This window comes from Carettochelys insculpta, chromosome 10, assembly GCF_033958435.1.
Source record: "Carettochelys insculpta isolate YL-2023 chromosome 10, ASM3395843v1, whole genome shotgun sequence".
Taxonomy (NCBI): domain Eukaryota; kingdom Metazoa; phylum Chordata; order Testudines; family Carettochelyidae; genus Carettochelys; species Carettochelys insculpta.
This window is the reverse complement of record NC_134146.1, coordinates 26,932,347-26,959,939: the sequence shown is the minus strand read 5'-3', so window position 1 is coordinate 26,959,939 and position 27,593 is coordinate 26,932,347. Positions and strand designations below refer to the sequence as shown.

The following is a 27,593-nucleotide window of genomic DNA, read 5'->3' as shown; positions in this document are numbered from 1 at the left end:
GCGGGCGCTGTGCCCAGGGTGAGGAGGGGGCAGACAAGACGATGCGCACGACGGGCGGCGGGCGCCTGTAGGAGGCGCTGCTGAGACTCGGGTCCCGCAGCGCAGGGGTTTGGCCACGGCCGCCTGCCTGCCTGCTGGCCAAGCCGGCCGCGCTCCCCCGAAGCAGCGTGCGGAAGGGCCGGGGCGGGGCTACGGGCGCTGGAGACCGGCTGCGAGCGGGCGCGGGAGCCCCTCTCTCACCTCAGTCTGCAGCCAGGGGAGCGGGCCGGGCCGGCGGGGGCGGGGCGCTGGGGGCGGCCCCTAGGCCGTCTGGCGGAGGGGCGCTCGCGCCATGCAGCAGGACAGGCTCGGCGGCGGCGGGCGATTCGCTGCGGGGGGAAGGTAACTCCCGCCTGGTGCTCAGTGCTGGGGTTGGGCTCCTCGCCGCGCGGGCGGGACTCCCGCAGCACGTTGTGCATGTCCCGGCATTGCCCAGCGGGCTCCATGGGCCAGAGAGCGGCACTGGCGCAGGGAAGAATCTGCCCCTTCCCGCGTTGAGTCTCAGGTATGGCCTCTTAGGGCTCTTTCGAGGGGGCTGGGGGGGGCGGGTTCTGTCTGCTCTCACCTTTGCTCTTCGCCCAGGTAATGTACGTTTCAGGCAAGGCTGACAGCGCAGCACAGGATCCAAGACTAGAGTCTCTGAACGCACAAGAGGCAGAGATTTGCACTTCATCATTTCTAAAAGGCTGTGAAAAGGCAGCAATGCCACCAGATTTTGCTTCTATTCACCTGAGAAGGAATCAGTTGTGCTAATTCCATGAACTCCCATCAGAGGAAGGACATCGGACCTAACAAAACGAAAAAGGCCTGCTCGGAAGAAGTGGGTTTGTCCCAGGAAAGCTCACCACCTAATAAATTATACTGATAGTCCTTAAAGTGCTACAGGACTGCTTTTTTGCTTTGTGAACATACAGACTAACTGGGGAGACAACATTTGACCTGTTGATTCTCTAAACTCGCAGAATCCCTTGGATTTTCATCTAGACAGTTGCTGAGTAAATTGAGTTCAGGGAGCGCTGAAGGGGCTTAGCACTTCACAGGCTTATGGCACAGATTTTTAAACAATAAAAAATTCAAACTTCAAAAGAAGTCAGTAGACTCTTCTCCTGAACTTGGCTGTAGTTAGGGCTGTGTTAACAATTGCAGCTCAGTCAAAGAAAGGTTTAGATCCCTATAAGCTTGTAGTGCTAGACTTAAGTACCAAATTCTGGAAGATGATAGATATTCCTGGTGAACAGCTATCTCTGATGTGGAACCTTGTGCCAACCTATAACCTAAGCAGAAGCTGAGTATTGGAGGGGGGAATTCATTGGTTCGATGTAGTCTAAAAAATAGAAAGAACAGGGTTAAATTTGAGTGACATCTGTTGTGCTTTTACAGCCTTATTTTTAAACTAGCTCAAGCTTTTTTGAAATGTGTTAATTTTGTTTGGAATAATTATTTGGCAAGAAAAGAGCTGATGTGTTCTGTGGCAAGAACGAGTTTATAAGCAGATTTATAGATGTTGTAAATAACTAAAACCATATATTTGAATCAATAGTCTCATTGGGGTGTGAAATTTATTATTATTACTACCACCACTATACCTGTGTGCAACAACATGCTTGGTACTTTTCATTAAAAACTGTGCAGGATTTATTAAATGATAAAGACATCAAGTTATTGTACAGATCTGAGCAGTGAGGAAAACCCTACAGTTTTCAAACCTTTCTAGAACAGTTGTACAAAAACCTAGCTCTAAAATATTGGATGCTTTTTTGTCACAGTATGACAGCATGTCTTTTCTTTTGTTTATAGGGTTGCATTTGTTCATGCTTGCTGTGAGGGATGTTTTTGTAGGATTAACACACAGGATGAAAGTAAAAGACAGAGGTAAACCCCGCTTGCTGGAGTTTCTCTTCAGTTTCTGCCTGGCTGCTCTTCCCAGCAGTAGTGCCTGCCCCAGACTCTGTGCCTGCTACATCCCCACGGAAGTACACTGTACATTCCGGTACCTCACAGCCATCCCACCGCACATCTCCCAAAATGTGGAGCGCATCAACTTAGGGTATGTTTAACATCTGCAGTTTGTTTATGTGGTGCAGTTAATTTTCGTAGAATTAGAGTTGTTGAGTATGGGTTACAATTGATTTTAAAAACCCCAAATGTCTTTAAAATTTATTGTTTTGCAGTATTTTGAGTTCATTACAATGACAGCTGGTAAAACCTAATGTTCTCCCACACTGATTGGGAGCTGATGGTTTCAGTTGCTAGCTGGCCAGTTACATAATTTAAGGAATATAATTTTTAAAAAAGGATTGAAAACATTTTTTCCACTTAACCACAAAAATAAGCACCAGAAACCCTATGTATAGTTTTTTCCTCATTAAGAGATTAATTTCATAAAAACCAGTTTTCTGATTTGTATCATTTTCACCCACTTTCATTTTTCCATAACAGAGATTTGATTTTCTCCATTACTTTTACCTTATCATGTTAATGAAATATCATGGGATGGAAGAATCTCCAACACTTTGGAGTGTAGGATTCATTTTTTACACTTACCCAAACCTCTGAGGCTATAAAATTGAACACTGACAAGTTACTGTGCTGTAACTTTTTCACTTGAGTGTGAAAAACACACACTTCAAGTGTAGCAAGTTTAAGGGTATGCCCTTACCAGGAAAATAGGTCAAATTTGATAAGTTTGATTTTTTTAACACCCCATTTTGTAAAGTTGAGGGTACATGTCCACACTGGCACTTTAAGTCAACCCCTTAAGGTTGGCAGCTAAGACTTTGTCAGCAGTGCATTATGGGTACCTGTCCACAGTTCCTGCTTTGAGTTAACCTCCCAGTGTGTGATGGGCATAAAAGTTAAGCAGGTGGTTCTCAGTGTGTCTTGTCAGCCTCCCATTGTACACTTAACCTCTTTCCACTCCATTTTGAAAGCCATGGCAAAAAGTGTATCTGCGTCTTCTTTTCACTGGGTATCCATGCAGGTGCCATTGCAAGGCTGGCATGGAACCTGTCCACCTTCAAACTACTGGGGCAAGTATTATGAGCACCTCATGCACTGTGCTGCAGTATGTGCAGAGCCAAAGCAGCCATCAGAGCAACGAAGACTCTGAGGAGGATGTGAACATACACAAATGTGAAACACTCGGGAGGAGGAATGGGGAGATGCTGGCTGCATTCAGTGCTTTGTACACAGAGGAGTGCCAGTTCTGGTGCTGTGAAACAAGCTCAGTCTGGTGGGACCGCATTGTTCTGTAGGTATGGGATGTTCAGCAGTGGCTATAAAACTTCTGCATGTGTAAGGTCATTTTCATTCAACTTTGCAAATTACTTTCCCCTCCCCTGTGCATTGCCATACCAAAATGAGATCTGCTATGCAATTCAGAAGCAAGAGGCAATAGATCTGTGCAAGCTTTCAATGTCAGACAGCTACTGGTCAGTTAGCAATCAATTTGGAGTAGGCAAATCTGCCATTGGGGGCTGCTGTCATCTAGGTAGCCAAGACAATCAATACCCTTCCGCTACAAAATATGTTAACTCTGGGGAATGCGCAGGACATAGTGGATGGTTTTGGCATGACAGAGTTCCCTAACTACAGCAGGGCAAGAGATGGACAGCACATCCTATCTTGGCACCAGATCACCTTGCCACAGAGTACATAAATCACAAGGGATACTTCTGTATGGTGTTGCCAGCATTGGCGGATCACAAGGGTCATTCCACTGATGTGGGATGTTTGGGAGAAGTGTGTGACACGTGCATCTTTAGGAATGCTGATCTGTACAGAAAGCTGCAGAATGGAACTATCTTCCCCGACCAGAAAATTGCCGTTGGAAACATGGAGGTGCCAATAGTGATTCTGGGAGATTCAGCTTATCCCTTGCTCCATTGGCTCATGGAGCCATACAAAGGCAGCCTGTTCTATAATAAGGAACAGTGCAACTACAGACTGAGCAAGTGCAGAATGGTGGTAGAATGTGCCTTTGCCCATTTAAAAGCCAGGTTCAGGTACCTCCTGACTTGGTTAGACTTCAACAAAAGCAACATTCCCTTCATGGTGGCACCCTGCTGGGTGCTCCATAACTTACATGAGAGTAAGGGGAAAAATTCAGGCCAGACTTGAAGGCCAAGGTGGATCACATGGTTATTAACTATGAACAGCCAGACACCAGGGCAATAAGGAGAGCACAGTGAGGCGCAGTCCTAGTCAGGGAGGCTTTTAAAAAACAAAATTATGAATGACTAGATGGTGACACAATAGTTATGTCTGTTGCTCTTACAGAGGTGCCCCCAAATGATATGTGCTAGCCTTTAAATTCTGTAAGCTCCCCACCACCACCACTACCACCATACAACACCAGCAATAAAGACACAGTTTTTATGAGCTTTTAATTGTTTTTTATTCAGGACACAGTAAAGGTATTCATGACAGGTGCTTTGGAGGTGGGTAAGTAAGGGCAAGAGGCATTTTGCCGTCACAAGAGGGGGAATGTCATTCTCTGAGAAGCATCCCTGGAAGTATAATGAAAGGCTGCCCCTGACTCCCACACATTCTGGGGTGCTGATTGTGGGGAGGGTATGAAGCATGGTGAGGAGGGCATGTGGTTCATCCTGGGCTGCAGTGGGGCTCTGTGCTCCTGTACTAGGCACCTCAGGAATGCTGTTTGTTGTATTCCCAGCTTCAACATCTCCTCCTTGGTCTGGACTTCACAATCTCTTAGCATTCTCCTGTCCTCCCGATGTTTCCTCCCATCCATGCAGACAGATTGCATGTGCTTTACAAATATATCTTTCTGCATTTTTTTCCTCCTTTGGATCCGTGCCAGTCTAACAGCTGGTGCGGGGGGAAGCGGTGGTCAACTAGCCTGCTGTTGAGCACACTGGCCTTCACTTATGTTTTGTTGCAAATATTGGGGAGTACGTTTATTGGCTGTCAGTGAGATCAGGTGCTCCATTCATCTACTGCCCATAGCTGGTGTCCTCCTCTTCCTCATCCTCCATGTTCCGTTGCCAGAGGCTACCTGAAAAATCTCTTGGGAGGTATCCACTGACTGTTTTGGGACAGTGGTTGAATTTCCTCCCCCTCCCCAGCATTCCATGTAGCTGATCATAGAAGTGGCATGTTTGTGGCAGTGTCTGTTTGTGTCCTTTGTTTTATGGCACACCTGCCTGAGCTCCTTTATTTTCACATGGGACTGCTGAGCCTCTCTGGTGTATCATTTTTCTGTCATGTCCTGTGAGATCTTGGCATAGATGTCTGCATTTCTTTTGCTCTTTCACAGTTCTGCCTGTACAGCTTCATTTCCCACCCCGCCCCCCACCCAGCAATGAGGTCCTGGATTTCCTGCATACTCCAGGCTGTGGCTCATCTGTGACTCTGGGAATTCATGTCCAGATATGCTGCCAAGGTGTGCTGCCTGCTCCACTTGTCATACTAGTCAAACAGGAAATGAAATTCAAACATTCCCTGGCCATTTCCTGCACACCTGGAGAACAGTGGAGCTGAAAATGGTGGCCACAGTGGGCACACTGAGGCACTGTGGGACACCTTGAGGAGGCCAACATCATAGAATTTCATATCATTCCATCTGTACTACCTTACAGTCAACCATGCAAGGTTGATTTTTGGCATTACTCCTTGGGAAAAGCAGGAGTACAAACGTTGACCTTAGGAACCCTTAAAGTCAGTGGAACAGATCCTCTAGTGTGGACTGATTGCTTAGAAAATTGACCTAAGACAGCTAAGTTTGACTTAACTTTCTACCATAGATGAAGCCACAGTGTTGTAAAGCGCCAGTGTAAAAAAGCTGCCAGCAGTGGGAGCCATGCCATAGTAGCCCCATCTGTGGTCTGGACTGGAGTGGTCCCTCTGCTGCAGACACAGGCTGCTCTGGCTGGGCTGGAGTGCCCCCACTCACAGTGCACCAGGGAAAGGGGCTGTTCTGGAATGGCCGGAGTGTCCCTGTGTGTAGCACTGCTGTGACTGTGGGCGCTCCAGAATGGCTGGAGTAGCCCCCATCCACAGCAGGCAGGGGGTGTTTCAGCCAGGCAGAAGCAGCAATCAGTTCACCACTTAAACGGGATTTTGCATCCCTAATTTCAAGTCCTGCCAGGGTTGACAGGGCTTCATCTAATGCCCACTGAAATCAACAAGAACATTTCCATGAACTTAAGTGGGTATGATGTCAAGCCCATAACTATCAAGTTCTAGCACAACAGGAATCCTGACAGGAACCTTTTGTGCTGTAATATAAATAATTATTAAAAACAACTTCCACCATTGCTTGGTGACTGTTTAGCCCGTGAAAAATAAGCTGCAATTCTGTCTCTGGGCTGTGGTGGAGAGGCATCTACATCATGATATTCCTGATCATAGTGAATACTGAAGAGTCTCATCAATACAATGAAAGGATTAGAATACATGCCTTATGGTGATAGACTTCCTTGAATCTGTTTAGCTTAACTAAGAGAAGGTTAAGGGGTGATTTGATCACAGTCCATAAACATCTCCAAAGGGAACATAAGTGAATTAAACAGGTTCTTCAATTTAGGAGACAGAGATATAACTAAATCTAATGCCTTGAAGTTGAAGCTAGACAAATGAAATTAGAAAACATAGCACACATTTTAAACAGTGAGACTAATTAACCATTGCAACAGTTTACCGGTGCTTATATTGGATTCTTTATATCTGGCAATTTTAAAATCAAGATAGGATTTTTAAAAAAAAAATAAGTTCTAGTTTCAATAGGAATTATTTTGAGGGAGTTCTATGGCCTAGTCAAAGAAGATTATCATAACCATTCTTTCTGCTTTTGAATCTATTAACTTGTTCTTGCTGACAGTGCCAACATAGAGCAATGCAATGACTGAACTGGCATGGAGAGTAAACAATCTTATGACTATATACTTTTAAGGTGCTTTGATGGGACAATGTGGAGAAGTTGTATTTTGTGGAAAATACTCCAGGTGATCCCACCTTTCACCAGCCATGAACATTTATTTAAAAAAATCATAATGATTCCAAGCATTTTTGCAGCGATGTGCTAGCACTGAAGGTCCTTTTTTTCTTCTGCTCCAGAGTACAAAAACTGCAATTTCCTTCTTATGTTCTTGCAGCCATCTACCGAAGACATTTTCCACATCTACCTAAAGACATTTGAACCAATCTGTGCCAAACTAGCAAAAATCATAGCATTTTTACAAGTTAAGATGAAAAAAAACGCATTTAGAATTTGCCTCATCAAATGAGAACTAAAATCTACTTGTTATGTATTTGCAAAAGAAAGTTTTATTTTGTTTTTTACTTTTGAACTTTAGCTGACTGACTAAACCCAGATCTGGAATGAAATGTTTGTTACAGTTACAACAGCTTGGTTAAACTGACCCAAACAGATTTTTCTGGCCTGGAGAAATTGGAGTTGTTGATGTTGCACAGCAATGAGATCCATACAATCCCTAACAAGACGTTCACTGATTTAAATTCATTACAGGTAAGAACTGAAACTGGAAGATGGCTCCCATCTTAGTTTTGCTGCTGAGATATCAGAAGGGTTACAAGTATGTAGCAGCAAACCCAGAGTCATGCTTGTCTCCCTCCCAGTACACTTAATTTTGCAATACTGTACCTAGAGGCAAAATTTTTCTTTCCCCTAGCTAGGCATTCAGATACCAAGCCAAGCAGAGTGGTCGGTATCTGCCAGGACTGTCCTAACTAGTATATATAGCACTGACAATTTTTATTTACATCCACCAAGACAAAAGGGGGAGTTTTGCTGCAAAGCTCCTTTTACTACATTTTTGGTAGAAAAGTTATCTTTTGTTACTTTGATGGACTATATAAATACATTTTTAAAGGGACTGTATTCCATCAAGGTTTTCTTCCTCCTGCCAGCATGTTCTGCCTTGGCCTTGCAGCTTTGGCTTACTTCAGCCAAGAAATTCTCCAACAAAAAAAAAAGCTACATCCTAATTCTAATGGCCATTGCATTTCCGTGGAGTTATAATAGTGAATGAGACAGGTTTATAGCATTTGGTTCTTTATTTCTTATTGAAAATAAAACATTATTAAACATGTGACAGTGGGTATTCATTAATTTGCAAATCCCATCATTGACACAGAACCAAGCGTGCTTCTGCAGGGATATTTTAGAATATGGTTATAGGAAGGTCATATATAACAATTACTTTGTTATTTTTATGAAGCCGTTCTGCCATTGGAGCAGCTAGTGCATTGCATCACTCAAAAATATTAAAAGATTAAATATACAGGTTGCATCTCCCTGGTCCAGGGTGTTGGGACCTGACCGGTTCTGACCAAGAGACTTGCCGCACCGGGGAGGTCCCCTGCATTGATCCCCAAGCACCCTGCATCTCCCTTGCCACCTGGGTATTTGCAGGGGATGGCCAGACTCCAGCACCCACTGCCAGGGGGTAAGTGGGGTACCGCCAGCACCAGCTGCCCCCCTCTCCACCCTGTGAGGCTGCCACAGAACACCGGCTCCTCTGGCCATGGCTGTGCCTCTCCCCCACTCCCCTGTAGTGCTGGCAGGGGGATGCTGGCTCTGGCTTGCCCTCCTATCCGGGCTGTTCAGTTCAGGAGCAATGTTGCTGGACCAGAGAATGCTGGTTTTGGGAGGTGCAACCTGTACTTATGTTCAGATCAACTCTGCACAACTCACACATTAATTTCAAATTATAGACTGTCAGATGAGATGCCAGAAGTCCTGTGGCACCTTACAGCCTAGCAGATTTATTGGAGCATAAGCTTTCGTGGGCAAACACCCACTTTGTCAGATGCATCTGACGAAGTAGGTCTTTGCCCACATAAGCTTATGCTCCAATAAATCTGCTAGTCTGTAAGGTGCCACAGGACTTTAGTTATTTTTGTGGATATAGACTAACATGACTACCCCTCTGATAGGTGAAAAGCCAAGTAGGATAATTGCTGCAGTATCTCTGGCTGTGTAAATGCATATTTCACCAGGGATAGCACCAATAGGTAGACTTCAGAGCATTTTGCATTTCATGGAATAGCCTGGAAGATACAATAGAGAATATTGGTTTGTTTTTCCAAGAGTCCTTTAGCAGTTAAGTAGCATAAGGACCTGTCTGCACATGAAGTTAGGAACAACTGTTTTTGAATAACTTCTTGTGTGGACAGCTTTATTCCAGAAAAACACACTTGTTTTGGAATAAGTGTGTCTACATATGGAATTATTCAGGAAGAGCTATTTCTGGATGGGTCTACATGTGGACAAGGCCAAAAGTTTCTCAACTGAAATGTTAATCCACAGCTGCTATTAAGTAGAAGACCACAAAGTATGACTGTAAATAATTACAACAATTATATTTGGCAAATACTTCAATGAAGTAGATTATGTGCATTATAGTTGCTTTTTTGTATTGTTTATTTGCTAATGTGCAACATTCAGTAATTCATAAAGACATCAGTTTTTTGAGGATTAGAAAGTTCTAAAGGATATAAACTATGATTCCAACTTGAAAAACTACGCAAAAATGGCATTAGCATTTCATATTTATAATGATCTTTTGCCAAATTTGCTCATTTTACAACTGGCAGTCTGCAAACAAAGTGCCATTGAAAAAAAATGAGCTTTTGGCTAGCACTGTATCTCTCATAAAAAGATCCTTCAATTGGGAGTGAGTTAACAATTCTTTTCAATTGTCAACTAAAATAGAATCCAGCTTGTTCTGTGATATTCAAATTGGCACTGTAGTAGTAAATGAAGGAAAAAATATATATATGCACTCACTTTATGGTCAAACCCTGCTTACCTTCTTCACAAAAGCAGTTTCATTGGGACCAATGGTTGGAGTAAAGTGTATACATACCTTCTTTTTAGCAGGCCAATATATCTTTGAGGTCATGTCTGATCAGAATATGTTTATAAAAATGATTTTATCTGTGGGTTTTTCCCATAGTGCCTATCACTCTTTTAACTAGATAGGTTTACCTAAGAGAGCAATAATGCAAAGCTGGCTAGAATTCTTCTAACAATACCATGATAATATAGCTTTTTATTATACTTTTTAATCACTATTTTTTTCCCACCAATAGGTCTTAAAAATGAGCTACAATAAAGTCAGAATACTTCAGAAGGACACTTTCCATGGCCTCAAGAGCTTGGTACGGTTGCACATGGACCATAACCAAATTGAATTTATACACCCAGAAGTTTTCTATGGGCTCACATCCCTGAGGCTAGTGCACTTGGAAGGAAATATACTTAAACAGCTTCATCCAGACACTTTTACCACCTTGTGCTACATCCAGATATTTAAAACATCATCCATAAAGCATATATACTTGTCTGACAACTTCTTAACTTCACTACCACAAGAGATGTTTTCCTACCTACCTGAACTAGAGAGCATATACCTTCATGGAAACCCCTGGTCCTGTGATTGTGATCTACAATGGTTTGTAGACTGGGCAGAACAATGGCCAGGTATAGTTTTAGCTAAAAGATTTCTGTTTGCTTATACCTTTTTTACTAGATTAGTGACTTCTCTTGAGGTGTTTACAAGGGAAGCATAATTGTCTAGTAGCTACAACTACTGTGTTCTGTTTCTAACTGTGACTGATTTAAAGTGTGACCCTAACCTCAGTAAATCACCATTAAAGTGGAGACACTAACTACCAATTTTGAAAATGCTTTCAGATTCTGCATTGATCTGCACTATTTAATCACACAGTATTATGATCACCAGTGAATAATGTCTGGATAGAGGCATTATAGTACTTTTTTTTTTTTTTTTTTTTTTTGCAAATTAGTAATTAAATGACTGGTGCCTAAGAGATTGGTCATTACTTTTCTAACACTTTTAAAAGTGTAACATTTTATTCCGTGCCTTTTTCTGTTGATCTTTTGTGACCTCCTTGCCAGCTATTTAAAAATGTTATTCCTTATCATTCCATGCCCACATGGTATTTTATTCCCTTAAACTACCATTCTTTTATTTTATTTTATTTCTGTTATTGTTGATTAGCAAGGCACACATGCATGCAAAGAGGGAATATCTGAAAGTTGTCTAGTGGCCTAGATGAATTGAGATTAGTGGTCCCAATACATTTCAAAGCTCAGTTGTCTCAGTACCCAAAGTTGAATGTTCAAGAATGATTTATCTTCTTTGTCTATAGGTGAGAACGTTAAAGAAAAATTAATGATCTTTTCTCTGTAAGAGTTTTCTTTTAAGGCTGGACTGAAGTACATTTTATATGAAGTATGGATAGAGAGATGCATTAATATAATATTGAATTATGTAATTTTCTGTGTATTTTGCAATATGATTATTGGAGCACTACTATAAGACGTGTGAAGTGATTTTTTTGGGAAGTGTGAAGGAAAACAGAAGGATTGTCTTGTGGCTAATGGAGAAGAAAGGCAGCCTTGGATAAGTCCCTTTGGTTTCTTGTTTGATGTTATTTTTGGAGGGGAACTTGCCTTTGCTGTACTTAAGGAAAGTAATAATTGTCTCACAATGGTTAGCCTCAATTAACAAGGACTACATTGTGTCAGATCTCAGGGAAGGCGTGGAGAAGAGAGCTGCTTCTTTTTGTCCCCCAAACAGGATGTGGGCACACTATAGTGCCTCCTACAGTTCTTGCTAGAGCTATGTGTTTTCCAAGGCAAGGCTGTGGCTTGCTAATTAGCTGTGATAGCAAAGATAATCATGCTGAAGTTTTCACTAATGGCATAAGAAACCATTCAAGTGATCACCAAGCTTATTTTAAGATTCTGTTTTCAGTGTCTTATAGCTCTTTATTCAAGCAAAGAGCTTTCAGGAAAATACAAGTTGTTTTGGTACTGGAACTAGTATCACTTAAAGTTACATTATTTTTTCTTCCCCCAGATATTATAAAGTGCAAGAAAGACAGAAGTTCTTCTCGTGCCCAGCAATGTCCAGTTTGTGCTAATCCAAGGCATTTTAAAGGCAAACATTTACTTAACATTTCATCTGCAGCATTAACCTGTCGTAGGCCAACTATAGATCCCTCCCTGAAATTTAAAAACATCAGTGTGCCAGATGATGGGGACTTCATTTCCATCTCTCCCAAAGATTTTATTGCTCCCATTGGAACCATGATCTTGAATATGTCAGACCAATCAGGAAATCAAGCTAAATTGGTTTGCAATGTTCAAAAACCCACAAAAATGTCCCCAATCTCGTTTGATGAAGATGGTGATGATAGAGTACTCAAAGTATCATTTTCAACGTTTCTGGTCTGTAGCATTGATTATGAACACATTCAACAGCTATGGAGCATACTGGCCCTGTACGGTGATTCTCCCCTGAAACTTGAGAGGAATGTTTTACAGACCAAAGTGCCTTACATCAGTTACAAGTACAAACAGGTGTACTCTGAATCTGAAGTTTTTACCAATGTAGAGTGTGAAGTGAGAGCTGAACCTTCTTGGCTGCTCCAAGGCCAGGTGGCATTAAAATTAGATAGGACATCAACCACACTTAGCACACTACATATTCAATATGTAACTGATGCTCAAATTGTCTTGCCCAGTGCTGATGAAAAACACGTGAAACACAGCTGGGCCATAATTTCAAGAGATAATAAAACAAGAATGGAACACTCCATTTTAGTGGGTGGATCCATGGAACTGGACTGCCAGGCATTTGGAGACCCAACTCCAACCATAGAATGGATACTAGCTGATGGGAGCAAAGTTAGAGCACCGTATATTAGTGAAGATGGAAGAATCATAATAGCTAAAAGTGGTAAATTCACACTACAGTCAGCTGATAGTTTTGACACTGGGGTTTATCACTGCATAGGCACAAATTATAATAATGCCGATGTCCTAACATTTAGGATCACAGTGATTGATCCATATGTGGAACATGACAACGTTAATGGGCCTCAGCTTTCAGCCTTCATTGGTGACACACTCTACCTTCCATGTCAGTCTGTTGGTGTCCCAGATGCATCTATTAGTTGGATCCTACCTGACCACACAGTTCTTTATCAGTCTGTAAGAAGCAAACATGTTTTCCACAATGGTACACTGAAAATACAAGCCATGACGGAACGCGATCGTGGCTATTTTAGATGTGTAGCAGCCAATCAATATGGTATTGACTTTTTGATTTTCCAAGTTCTGGTTAAAGCTAATGAGAGCACTTCACAAAAACAAAATACCGTTCCAGAAGAAAATGAAGAGCAAGATGGATCTGGTCATGACGAGCTTCAAGCTGTTACAAAACATAAGTATCCATTCAGTGACAAGACTTCAGTAACAAGTAAAGTACCTACTGATCATGCATCAAGAAATCAACCCATAGGGACTGTAAATAAACAGAATAACTATAGTGAGATGACTTACAGACGCAATCAGGACAAAATAATCAGACGATTTAGGGGTCACAGAGGAAAATTCACTTCCTCAGCTAGGAGAGTTGACCCACAGCACTGGACAGCAATTTTGGAAAAAACAAAGAAAAATTCCACTTTGCCAGAAAAGCAAGAAAATATCACAATAAAACTACCTACACCAGACCATCTATCTAATAAGGTGTTCGGGGACAAGGAAGAAATATCTGGTGACCGTATACCTCTAGAAGAGGAATTTCTGATTTTGCCATCTCATATACCTTCTATCCCTACTACTAAAAAAGTTTTGACAACTATTGTGACTGGAGAGCCTGAAGCTACATTGAGTAATACTAAATCTAAAACTTCTGTCACAGTAAAGACCATAGCTACAACAGTTAGTCCATGGATTACACAGTATGTAAGACTGAAGAGCAAAAAGCCAAATACAGATCTAAAACCTGCAGTCCGAACACCAAACTCAGTAGAAACTTCTGAATTAAATCAAACATCATTAACCATTATACCGACATTATCATCATCTAGTGTGGTGAACAGTGCAGCTAAAGACTTCAAGGCTGAACACAGACTGGCATCTTTTGGGCAAAGTGGACAGTATTTAAAAATCATCCCTACAACACCAACAGCAGATGTTCTTGAAATCACCAGCCTTGTAACATCCCAGAACACACTTGAAAAATCTGATATATTTACTGAGTCTACTGATAAGACTTCAGCTAAATCAGATAATCTGTTATCTGCAATGACAGTCAGCAAGACAAATTATGAATTTGGTCACATTTATTTTCACAGTTCTCAAGAAATAACTCCTAAACTATCACCAGTATCAACTTTTACTACCCATCAACAGATTCAGATAATTAAAGATGTCACAACTAATACACCACAGTCAAGACGACAATATGGAAGACGAAGGAAATTTCCTGGTAGAAGACGAATTGTTAGACCAGATCGAATTCCAGCTATCAGAGGACATAGATATAATTTTGTGAGACAAGAATCCAGCAGAGAAAGTACAACTCTGCCTCCAACTATAGAGCTGGACTCAAAATGTCTATTGTGTTCTCATCCTGTTACACCTACCAGAAGTTCTGTTCAACTGCTTACCTCAGAAACACATGTGCCTCCATCTCTGGAAGTGGATATACCAGAACTGACATCCCAGCAGCCTACGAGTCAAACCACAGCATTCCTGGCTGAAAAGAAAAACAGTCCCACTACAGAAGGAGATAAAACAATTCCCACAATAATGCCCATCTATCATGAAAGCACACAGGGAAAGCAAAGGGAACAAGAGGCCAATACACCACTGCAAACATACGCTTACAGAATCCCATCTTTTCATGACAGGCTCCCTACAACTGCAGAACAGACTCCTAGTGTATCTACGGAAGGGATAACTTCTACAGATAGCAAGATGTCCTCAAATGTTAAAACCATCTCACCAACCACTAAATCTAGAAATTCTTCCAAAGTTTTAATAGGAAAAATTCCTTGGCACCATCTCTTTGGAAAGACACGCATTCAGAAGAAGCTACCCAGACGACGAACAAGTACAGTGCCACCAACCACTGTAACCATCATGCTTCCTAAAATTACTGAAACACTACCCATAGACAGAATTTCTCCTCTACAGTTAACAACTATTTCAGTGGAAGTGAATCAAACTGATGATCTGTTATCCCTAACTAAACCTATCAATCATGACAACAGTATGTCAGAAAAACTAACTCCCATCCCTCCTCTTACAACTGTTCAACAGTCATCTCCAGCCTATATTTCTAATCTTGTTACTGTTATAAACAGAGACATGAATGCAACAAAACCAGTGCCAACATTTAAATCTACTACCATTGCCCACACTGAAACTAAAATCACTAAAATCAAAGCATTCAGACCTGGAAGAAGAAGAGAGCAAAGGAGGAAGAAGCCTCAGAAGATTATGATTTCACACTCTATTACTACAAGCCAAAGCACCACCACTGCTTCATCAAAAAACACAGGCTTATATATCCTGACAACAGCTAAGTCTTTAACTAAGCCCTCCATTTGCATACCCACTAATTCTCTGTATAAGAACACAAATTCTGTCCCAATAACACCTATGCCTCAGCCCCAGATTCTCAGTACAAAAGAAGTAACTAAAGCATCACCTGCAATGACTCAATCATTAACAAGAATTACAACTGTTGAGAACACTCAGCCTGTTAAACTACCACCTGATGTTCTCATTACTGAAAAAACAGCCCTTGCAATCCCAGCCCCATCACCTTCTGTGAAGCCTTTCAAGAGCATCACAATATTACCTGCCACATCCTTTGTAACATCTGAGTCAGTGTCTGTTCAACAAAAGAAAACTATTGAAATGGTAAGCACAAGACCACCTCAAACAGTAGGACAGAAAGTTATTCAGCAGATGGGAACATTTCCTGATGGAGCCAAACTCAGTACCAGATCTCCTGCTGTAACTACCCCTGTGATCAACCCCAGTATACAGCATCCTACTTCATTAGTGTCCCAAATAACAGACACACCACACACCTTCTCCCCCCAGTGGGAAAACAAGTTTTGGCATAAAACATCTCCTGACATTTCAGAAACAGGCAAAACATTAACAGTTAATATGCTGACCTTACTAAAATTCCCACAAAGCTCCACTCCATATGCTCCTGCATGGGGAAGGGACATGGATAAGTCTGTCAAAAGCTGGTCTGACAAGACAGGTAATCAAGAAATGAACAACAATCTCATAAACCCAGACTCATTATATAGAAATAGATTGGCAAAGCCTAGAATAGTTGGAGGAAAACTGGCTGCTTTTACCGTCTTGGCTAATTCAGATGCTTTCATCCCTTGTGAAGCCACTGGTAATCCCCTTCCCACAATTCACTGGACTAAAGTGTCATCAGGTAAGCTTTATATGTCTTATTCAAAATGCTGTCCTCTACTATACATGAGCAATAAGAGCGATGCCAGGTGTACCATGCTAGGATATTGCTATGCAGTACTTGGGAAAACCATGCATAAAGGAATACGATGAATAGTACATATAACTGAAAAGTAGTAATATCCCTGCACTGCCCATATGTCCTGAAGTGTCTTACCATAATTATAAAATGACCCTTCAGGAAAAAGAGAAAGGAGAAAATGCAAATATGTATTTAACAATGTTTAGTATAAGCTGACAATAGTATTGTTGTAGTGAGACTTATACAGAAGACCTGGCTTATTAAGAATTCACCCATAATGAAATCCTGTGCTCCGCAGTTCTGCTTCCCCTTCAGTGGGAATTCCCTGTGCTATTGATTTTAGTTGGTCCCTTAAGACATCTTTCACAATTTACATAAACACAGGCACTATTCTTCTTTTCATTCCTGTTGCTGTTCTTTAGCTCTTGTAGGGAAAACAGGTGGAGATAAAGTACGCTCACATACCATGGTGATGAGTGCAGGATAGAACCTAGGCAGCTGGATGGGTGTGCTTTTTTTGTTTGCAAGTATTCTATTAAATAGAAAGCAAAAGTAAATGAATAAAGGCTTTCTGGAATATAAATATATTTTGGTGGTTTTTTTTTTGTTAATTAGGGACTGATGCATCAAAAATCAAGCGTGACAATAGGTTTGAAGTATTTGCTAATGGTACCCTCTCCATCCAGAATGTGAACATTCAGGACCGCGGACAGTACCTGTGTATTGCAGCCAACCAGCATGGCTCAGATCGGTTGCTGGTCACTTTGTCTGTGGTGGCATATGCACCAAGGATCCTAGAAGGCAGATCAAAAGTGATTACTGTCCATTCTGGAAAGCCTGTGGCTGTGAAGTGTAGAGCTGAAGGTAGACCCATCCCAACCATTTCATGGATTTTAGCAAACAAAACATATGTCTCGGAATCTTCTCAAGGAAGCAAGCAAGCATATGTGCAACCAGATGGCACTTTAATAATCAAGGCAGTCACTGTTTATGACAGAGGGCTTTACACATGTATGGCTAGCAATCCAGCTGGTGCCGATATGCTGACAGTAAGACTACAGGTGATTGTGGCACCTCCTGTTATTTTGGAAGAGAAGAGACAACACATTGCAGGGATTATGGGTGTAAGTTTGAAACTCCCCTGTACGGCAAAAGGTGACCCTCGTCCCAGCATTCACTGGGTCCTTTTTGATGGAACAGTAGTGAAGCCTTTGCACTTCATAAATGCTAAGTTCTTCCTTTTCTCAAATGGAACCCTCCATGTAAGAAATATAGCTCCTTCTGACAGTGGGAATTATGAATGCATAGCTACAAGTTCCACTGGGTCAGAGAGGAGGGTGGTAAATCTCAGAGTGGAGCAGAGAGAGACAATTCCAAAAATAACAACTGCATCTCTGAAGATGACTCAGCTGAATTTTGGGGACAGATTGCTTCTGAACTGTTCAGCTACTGGGGAGCCAAAGCCTAGAATAATCTGGAGGTTGCCTTCCAAGGCAGTTGTTGACCAGTGGCACAGGTAAGAATATTTCTTTGTGACTGAGCCCTTATTTTCGCATTCTGCTGCTTACTATAACATTGCAGACAACAAATCTTTGAAAGAATTTTTTAGTCAATGTTGTGATCTTGCCAAACAAAACACCTGAATAACCGTAACTACTTAACTGAAGCCAAATTGGATGTGACAAAAATAAGTCATCTGTAGTGTCAGAAAATGGGGGCATATTATAATATTTGTAATACTAATGGCCCAAATTCAGCCCCTATCTTAAGAAGGTGCAGCCTAACTAAATCCGTGAATTGAAATTTATTCATGCAATGGCTGAATTTAGGGCATTTTATTCATATGTCTGTCAGTTGAATAGGATTTGTATGTTAATACAAAATTGATGCTGACACAGGATATATACATTGGAGTAAGTGTGAGGATTTTACTAATGCATTTACATGTCATATGTGCTGCGGAAGAGATTTAACATCAATCAGGGGCATCTCAGAACACAATGGCTACAGAGAAATGCAATGAACTCAGTATAAATCATGTGTACATAGTGGTAATAATTTAATTATGCTTTCTAAAATTGCTTGTTGAAGCCAATTTAGCTGCAACAAGGGTAGTTTGTGAATGTAGTATCAAGCAACCCGATTGCTCAAGTTAGTGTAATTGGATATCATATAAATATTTAATTGGTAACAGTTAACTATTATAAAAGTAAAGAGCTTAGTCATTAGGAAATAATGTAAAACACTATCTGCACAAAAAAATCTAAATGTATTGGTACAAAAGTGGAAACAGCTTAAATGTTACAAAATACTACTTTGATTATAAAATTCTAAAATGAATGTAGTTGCTAAAAGTATAAAAAGCCATTTACTAGTTCATTAACAAATAGGATCTAGTGCCTATGGTTTTTTTTCTGAAAATCAAATGGAATATAGTAAATAGTTACAAAATCATAATTTATACAAACTAGGGTCTTGATTACTCTTGCAGCTTTGACAGCTCCTTTAACTTCTGTATTTTATGGTTGAGCTGGCAAGTCTCACATCCTAGCCAGGTATAGAATGAGAGCAACTAAGATTGATTACCAGTTAAGTTTGAGTATGTTCATACACCAGTTGCCAGCCATTTTGCTGGAGGGAGACTGAAGTATTCATTTGTTTGCTTATAAATTGAAAATATTCCTACAGGGAAAACCTATAAAACCTCATTTACTGTATTAAAAGCAAAATCCCATGAGTTTACAGTCCAATTACTTGGGAACTGGGAAAAACTTATTATGCAATCATGTTAATTGAAACCAGTAAGAATAACTGAAGAAATGAATGTAGTGTTGTATTTACATTGCAGGGTAAATATTAACATTAAAATTATTTCAGATGGTCAATAGCAGTTTAAAAGGCCCAGATCAACAATTAAAGTATTTTTAACAAGACAAACAGATATTCTGGCACTGAGTTGATTTAAATAAAATACAGTGTCCACAAAATTCATATACACAGCCTATTTGGTTTGTATTCATTTTATTAATGAGCAGATTTGCCATTCTGCTGCTAGTGGGGAAGAACATGGTGGATGAGCTCTATGTGTTTCCCATATCGCAGGTGCAATGAAGAAACAACGGGATGTGCCCAGGTTAAGTGTGGGTGGAGTCTTGCATTTATAGTTATTGGAAATCAGTACAGTAGGGGTGAGTCATAAGTTGCTGCTAGTTTCAGGTAACAAGCCATAGTAAACCTTTCTTCATATGTGCCACAGAAGTACAGTTCTTCACTCATCTTCTCCTGTTTTCTTAGCTTTACTTACTGGACAAAGCATGTGCTTGGGGGAGGTTGTAGGGAGGGTGTATCTTCATCCTGTAACTCCCGAGACTGCATCATACTCAAATTATTTCTCAAGCAAAATGTCTAAACTGACCAGATTTCTGATTATATGAACAGTTTCTAAAATTATAGGTTTTATAATTATAGAACTCTTCCCAAAAAGAGGCTGGTTGAGAGCGACAATGTTTACTTAAGCAAGGCTACGTCTCTGGAAGGTGTCATCTGCACAGATTCTTCATTTCCATACTTTTTGGCGATACTGTAAAATGGAAAAGATTTGATGCTGCAGCGTTTAGGAGCTCCACAGAAACAGTACCTCAGTATTACAGAGCTTCTAAACTCTGCAAACCTGGAACAGTTATTACTGGGTTCACCTGAGCTGTGGTCCTTAAATTTTGGTGTGTCAAACATTTATAATTTAGCCTGTTTTTTTTCCTTTGGTACGGACTTGGTAATTTGAAAGGCTGAAATGAGATAAGGGGTTGCGGGAACCAAATCTTTTCATACAATGTACAAGAAAGGCAAACCCTAATTTTTTAAAAAAGGCATATTCTCACACTGTAGATGGAGGTTTTCTTATGCACTTGTAAAGTGTCAGAATTCACCCATCTCTCTTGCTTTGTGCCTTCTTCCTGCAGATACAACTGATAATCCAATAAATGTGTTAGTAAATAAATGGTTTCCTATTTAAAATTGATTACATTATATTGGATTAATACTGTTACGTATCCAAAATATCAGATATTTGATCTTTAATGTTCATTTTGTGAATTTTTACAAATATTATTTCATACATTCACTATAAAACAAATGATGTATAAGCCTAGATGTATATACCCCACCTCCTAAAGTTTAAATAGGAGTGAAATAGGAGAAGGAATGCTTTCCTTAAGACCTAATTCCACTCACTTGCAACACTGAGACTTGGAAGATCCCCCACTGAAGTCATTATAATGACATTGGTGTAAGAATCAGACTCCAAGGCCCAGATTATCTGGTGCATCATGTTCTAACTAATGTGTCACTAAATTCAGTTTAACCAGTTAAAAGACAGTCATCTTTCTCTAAGGATCTTACAGCGACTGCTATACTATGCATTCCACTAGCTGCAGTTGCCATAGGGAAACAAGGCAACAGTCAGGATGCCCTTTATGCCATGCTGATCCCGGGTTGTGTTTTCACCCTCTGGTGATAAAGCAGCCATCATACTGGTGGAAAATGTCAATACACACTGCTCCAGGAGGGAGACCATGTAAAGGAGAGCTCTGAGGTGCTTTGCTCACAGCCTTCTGACCTATGATAGCTGCTTTTTGGTTTTGATTGAAGATCTGTCCTGTAAATTCTGGCTGTCTTTTGCCCTGCTGATCTGATAGAGCTCAAGTTCGATAAGTTTTATGGGACGTAGCAAGATTTGTTTCCCAGGCTTGGGATAGGGGAGGTTGAGGTGGATTTCAGTGATCGAATGAGATAAATTAGTTCTAACAGGAATGGAGTTGGCAAAAATATTGATATTGATCTATAGTTTTCCTTATAGTTGTGTGCATGTACCTACAGCACGGGATAGGCACAATTTTAAGATAAAGAAGAAGGGCCCCATGGCACATTCATCCAGTTGAATCTATGCATCCTTATGTCACTTATCAGAGCTCAGTGTTTTTCTGTTAAACAATTCTTTTTTTCTTCTAGAATGGGCAGTCGAATCCTTGTTTATCCTAATGGATCCTTGTTTATTGAGGCAGTCACAGAAAAGGAAGCAGGTGACTATTTGTGCGTAGCAAGAAATAGAATTGGAGATGACCTGCTACTGATGAAAGTCAGCGTGAGAATGAAACCAGCAAAGATTGACCAAAACCAGTATTTTAAAAAAGAGGTACCATATGGGAAGGATTTCAAAGTGGACTGCAAAGCCTCTGGGTCACCTGAGCCAGAGATCTCCTGGAGTTTGCCAGATGGCACGATGATTAATAACGTGATGCAAGCTGATGACAGTGGACACAGGTCTCGGCAATACATTCTTTTTGACAATGGAACGCTGTATTTCAACAAGGTTGGAATAGCTGAAGAGGGAGACTACACCTGTTATGCCCAAAATACACTGGGAAAAGATGAAATGAAGGTCCACATTACAGTTGTAACAACTGCACCTCATATACGGCAAAATTACAAGACATATGCTAAAGTAAAAGCTGGTGATAATGCAGTACTTGACTGCGAGGTTGTTGGAGAACCCAAGCCAAAAATATTTTGGTTGCTACCTTCCAGTGACATGATTTCAGCTTCAACTGACAGATATTTACTGCATCATAATGGTTCGCTATCAGTCAGCAAAGTGAAACTATTAGATGCTGGGGAGTACGTATGTGTTGCTCGTAATGCTGGTGGGGATGACACAAAACAATATAAACTGGATGTGGTTTCTAAACCACCCCTAATAAATGGCTTATATACAAACAAAACTTTCATGAAAGCAACAGCAATAAGGCACTCAAAGAAGCAAATAGATTGTATGGCAGAAGGGACACCTGCCCCTCAAATTATGTGGATAATGCCTGACAATATTTTCCTAACAGCCCCATACTATGGGAGCAGAGTAACAGTGCACAAAAATGGAACTCTTGAAATTAGGAATGTAAGACCTTCAGACACAGCAGATTTTATATGTGTGGTACGTAGTGAAGGAGGAGAAAGCATCTTGGTAGTGCAGTTAGAGGTATTAGAAATGCTAAGACGACCAATGTTCAGAAATCCTTTCAATGAAAAAATAATAGCAAAACCTGGGAAAACCATCATATTAAATTGTTCAGTGGATGGGAACCCTCCTCCTGAAATCATCTGGATATTACCCAATGGTACACGACTTTCCAGTGGAGACAGAATTTCCCAGTATCATATCAGCAGTAATGGTACCCTCATCATCTATAATCCTTCCAGAGATCATGCAGGAAAGTATCGCTGTGCAGCTAGGAATAAAGTGGGCTACATTGAAAAGCTGATTGTCCTGGACGTTGGCCAGAAGCCCATCATTCTCACTCATTCAAGGGAACCAATAAAGAGTATCAGTGGGCAATCATTATCCCTTCACTGTCTCTCTAATGGAAGCCCTAAGCCACACATTAAGTGGATATTACCAAATGGGTATGTGCTAGATCGGCCTCAGATTACTGGGAAATACATGTTACTTGAAAATGGTACTTTAGTTATCCAAGAAGCAACCATTCATGACAGAGGAAACTACATGTGTAAAGCTCAGAACATTGCTGGAGAGTCATCTGTAACTGTTCCTGTAATGACATTAGCTTATCCCCCACGGATTACAAATAGACCACCACAGAGTATACGCACTATGGCTGGGGCAGCTGTTCAGCTCAACTGTATGGCACTGGGCATACCAAAACCAGAAATCACATGGGAGCTGCCTGACCACTCTGTGCTTTCCCCAGCTAGTAAAGGCAGACCATCCAGAAGTGAACTTCTTCACCCCCAAGGGACATTAGTCATTCAGAATCCTAAATCTTCAGATTCTGGCATGTACAAGTGCATAGCTAAGAATCAGTTTGGCAGCGATTTCACAACAACATATATTCAGGTTGTTTGAAATGAGAAATAGAGGCTGAACAATTGTTAAAGTCTCCATCTGGACTGAGTTTATTTGTGGAAGAAAATTTAATCAAAGGCAACCATGAAGCATGTAGGTGAATCCAAATACATTTTTAATAATCAATGTACAATGTTGGATATGCAAAAGGGAAAAGACTTGTGGAAAAATGTGCATTGTGAACTAGCATAGATTTACTCAGTGACCAAATCAATTAAAAACTAAACATAAGGCACTTTCATTTTGCAAACAAACAGTGAACATTAAAATAAAATTACTTTCCAGAACTGTACCTGAAAAATCTTCACTAAAGAATAGACTTATTAGTTTCTTATTGTCATCTTGTATCACTATGATAAGCATAGCACATGTAACACAAAAATATTTAAGAACAAAATGGAGGAAAAATTTATTGTGATTTAAATTGCCTTATTGATATGTATGAATATTTTGTATTTCTTTTATAAATATTTCACAGAAAATAAGTATTTTGCTATTTCAAATAATGACATTCTATTCTTTAACAATGGAGACCTTTTTCTAGAGTAGTAGAAACAATACAAAATGATTTAATAATGCTTTCTAAATGGACAGTAGGGTTCCTATTCACCTTTGTTTAAAAATTAGAAGAACACCACAACCTGCCTATTAACACACAGGAGGTTGGTATAATGTCATTTTCACCACATGCTCAGCTTCTAAAGACTTCAATTTTTTTTTAAAAAAGTACATACATTTGTATAAGAATTTAGATTGAAGGGGGCTCAATCAAATAGAAAATGGTCTTCCCAAGCACCTGCTTCCTGCAATTCAGGAGAAATCCTCTTTACACCTGGAAATGACCACTTAGACATTCTGCAGCAGAGAAGATTTTTAGACTCCTTGTGTCAAACACACATCAAATGCTTAAGTCACTAATTGATTCGTCTTTCTAAGTGAGGTGTGAAGGTAGGCACAGCCTCTAACACCACTACAGAATCTGTGTATTTGCATGGAATGCTGGGCCTCACCTTTCAGACTTGGGACCTATGCATGAAGCAGAAGCACTTTAGTGCTACGCTTCAAGGTATCACCTGATTGTGCAGCCACTGGTTCCAATAATCTGAGCCCTGCAGGCCCTTCCAACAGGAATCATAGATTACAGAGTAGAAAATAATGCCTCGTAGCAGTAACCAGAAAAACATCTGCTGGATATGGAGCAGCTGCTACCATGTAACACCACCCTAGTGCCTTATATCAGTAAAATGCCATACAGTATTTAAAACTTTTATGGACAAAATAGGTATTTCTTCATTACACAAAAAAAGGCCCCACAACAGAAATCACTGTTCTCTAACAAAGCAGCACACCTCTCCTCAACCCATCTATTAGATTAATCCATAGGTCATGCTGACTCCTGACAATCAGAATATGGTCAGGATGTTCCCAAGGTCTGAGTGCAGATTTTACTCCAATTGGCTAAATTTTAATAAGTTGTGGAAGAACTTTAAAAAGATGCAATGGCCTAAAGCATAACTGTTCGGTGGTCAGTCACTTCCTGAGGTCAGACAGACACATATATGACAGCTGCTTGTTCCTTCCTGAGTACTGATGGTAAGGTAGAGGAAAATGGGCTGTATTAAATAGTTCTGTTTGCTTAATCTGAAGAATGTTTTTGGCCACCAATGAAGAGCACTAAAGGACAGCTGCCCCAAAAATTTACAAGTAATTGCATTCCTATTATAAACCATTGAAGGGAAGTAATCCTGTCCAGGCCCGCTGACAGAGGGTGGGGTTGGGGGAAGAAGCAGTTGCTCAGGGCCCCTTTTAAATGCTGCAGCAGTGCTGCTCTGCCACATTGCACAGCTCAGTGGGGGTAAGAGGTGGCAGCACCATGGTCTGAGCAGTGCCAAAGACTGACTGTTCTTGGCCCTGCCCCTTGGGCCCGCCATTTCCAGAGTGCAGAACAGCCCCCACCCAACACACACACACCTTGCACCATATCCCATATTGTGGTGCCACTGATCCTGCCCGCAGGAGATCAAAATGCATTTTCCTTGAAAAAGCAGCAAAAATTAGAACCATTCAAAGACCTGCCTGCCACTAATGTGATATTAATATGGCCTACGAATTGTGGTCACAGAGGACTGTTATTCTGATTTGCTATGAGGTGCAAAGATTTTTTGACTGGGTTTCCTATGCAGCTCCAAACCTTAACATCAAAATGTTGCCACTTGGTTTTTAAAAGAACTTTCATTTCAACCTGATTTTTTTGCTGAATAACTTTGACTCAAGCACAGTCAAGACTTAAGAACTTTTGGGGCTTTGCCTTGAATACTGTCCCTGAGTAGGACCTTCCTGAAAAATGACTAAGCAGTAATTATGTTACTTTCTTTAATACAGTTTTAAGTCTTTGCTCTGAGAAAAACTGACAGTTAAAATGGCATGTTGCTTCTGACACTTTCAATACCATTATTTTATAAACAAACAAATTCAACTATGTAGGCATCCATTCCCAGTTTTGTCCTCAACTACACACGCAAAGTCCCTCTGCAGTCAGTGGTATTGTATGGATGTGGCTCAGGACAGAAACTGGTCTTAAGTCTGCTTTTCTGTGGAGGATACTATTTTAATTATATGCAGCCACTTGAAAGGACTGAGATATTGACTCACATCTTTAAATACCTCATGTACAAAAAAGAAGAAAGCAAACATACAGGAACATGTTAAATTTTCAAAACAGACAACCTACTCCTCTTAGTGGAATGAGTGGCCTTTCTGGTTTGATAAGGCTCAATACCGGCTGATAGAGTAAAGTCAAGAACTTCTGAGCTAAATAATTTTCACAGTGTACAAAACAGTTCACAAGAATTTTATTTCAGTCAAGATGCCAACCCATCCTATTGGTTGTTTGCACCGCTAAAACTGCAGCATGGAAGTCAGCATTAGATACAAATAACTGATATTATGATTTTCCACATTAGACTGTTTATAACAATGATCTGTGCTGTCATAGAGTTCTACAAAGCTCACTGAGTATTGACTCTTCTACTCAGTGTGAGTTTGATGATGGTACCATACAGTACTCTCTTATTATGGCAAATGAAAAGATGAGTTAATACAAAACATGAGAACCAAATTCCCATGTATTTTGAAATGCCCTGCATGTTTCACATTCAAAATTTGTGCATCTAATTCTAAAAAAATATCATATGGAATAACTCTTAGCCAACAGTAAATTTATCTGGATTTTTTTTTCTTTTACTCTAATGAGTAAATTTACTACATATTTGAACAAAGTTAAAATACTTATTTCTTTATAATAAATTTAATGTGTAATTTGTGCTTTTGGATCAAATTTTAAATGCAAAATGAATTATGCAATCAAGACTATCACCAAACATTAAAAATCAAATTCAAAATTAAGTACTTACCATACAGAATAATTAATAAATCTGTGAGGGGGAAGAACTCACTTAGGACAAGTTCAAGAGATGCCAGGCTCAACCGTAGCACAGTGAAAACAGCAACAAGAATATGGGATTTTCCCCCTCACCCTAGCACATTTTCAAAGGGCAAAAGCCAGAAAGAGGCTTTTATGGAACATACCACAGGAGACACAGAGATCCAATTAGCATTGTAATGAATGGAAAGATTGCGATCAATTTAAGCCAGATTTGATTTAGGCCAGAAATGATTTAGAGCAAAATCTGTTGTGGCAATTCAGGCCTTTGTTTCTACATTTAGTACCCTCAGAAGGTTCACAATGAATTTTAGATTCGAAAGAATAATGTGAAACACAGCTACTTCTAGCAGGTTTATTAATGTTACAGTGTGGCTTTTTTTTATATAAAACTTAGGAAGCTCTAATACAAGAAAGAAGCCCACTTCAGCACCTTCTTTCCACAATGAAAGCAAGAGAAAATTGAGTACTTTTAAATAAAGAACTTTATAAAGTGCTTATGAAAATTACAAACAAAATTAATATGATTTAAATCAAGGCTTATTTTACTGTTGAACTAAGGAAAAGATTTTAAATAAATCAATCTATATGCCAAAATTGGAAGTGCCTTTCAAATCAGCAGTTTGGTCCAGTGCAGTTCTTAAAAAAAGAAAAAAAAATGTTTCCCACATATAAATAAATCCAACATTTGTTATCCTATTTTAAAGTAACAGTACCCTAAAAAGCACCAAATTCATTTGCAACAACTGTGTTCTTCAAATAGGCCCACAAATCCATACATTTAATTCCAGTTAAATGCCAAAAAAACTCTTTCACTTTGTTACATATTCACATCAATTAAAGCACAAAAAGTACGTAT

At 40.1% G+C, this 27,593-nt stretch overlaps 1 protein-coding gene across 4 annotated transcripts; it reads left to right on the top strand.

Moving 5' to 3' along the window:
• Positions 1–304: 304 nt before the first annotated feature.
• Positions 305–23,817, top strand: IGSF10 (immunoglobulin superfamily member 10). 4 transcript variants are annotated; one of them, XM_075003686.1, is made up of 7 exons: positions 305–544; positions 1,837–2,086; positions 7,399–7,528; positions 10,117–10,507; positions 11,913–16,316; positions 16,992–17,892; positions 21,384–23,817. In XM_075003686.1, exons 2-7 carry the CDS (start codon positions 1,851–1,853, stop codon positions 23,290–23,292), a joined length of 7,971 nt encoding a protein of 2,656 aa, XP_074859787.1. In that variant the 5' UTR covers positions 305–544; positions 1,837–1,850; the 3' UTR covers positions 23,293–23,817. The 4 variants fall into 4 exon arrangements, with proteins under 4 accessions (XP_074859787.1, XP_074859789.1, XP_074859788.1 ...); XM_075003687.1 differs by lacking the exon at positions 305–544 and having other exon boundaries at positions 1,978–2,086; positions 7,356–7,528; positions 21,384–23,816; XM_075003688.1 differs by lacking the exons at positions 305–544; positions 7,399–7,528 and having other exon boundaries at positions 1,905–1,911; positions 21,384–23,816.
• Positions 23,818–27,593: the final 3,776 nt, after the last annotated feature.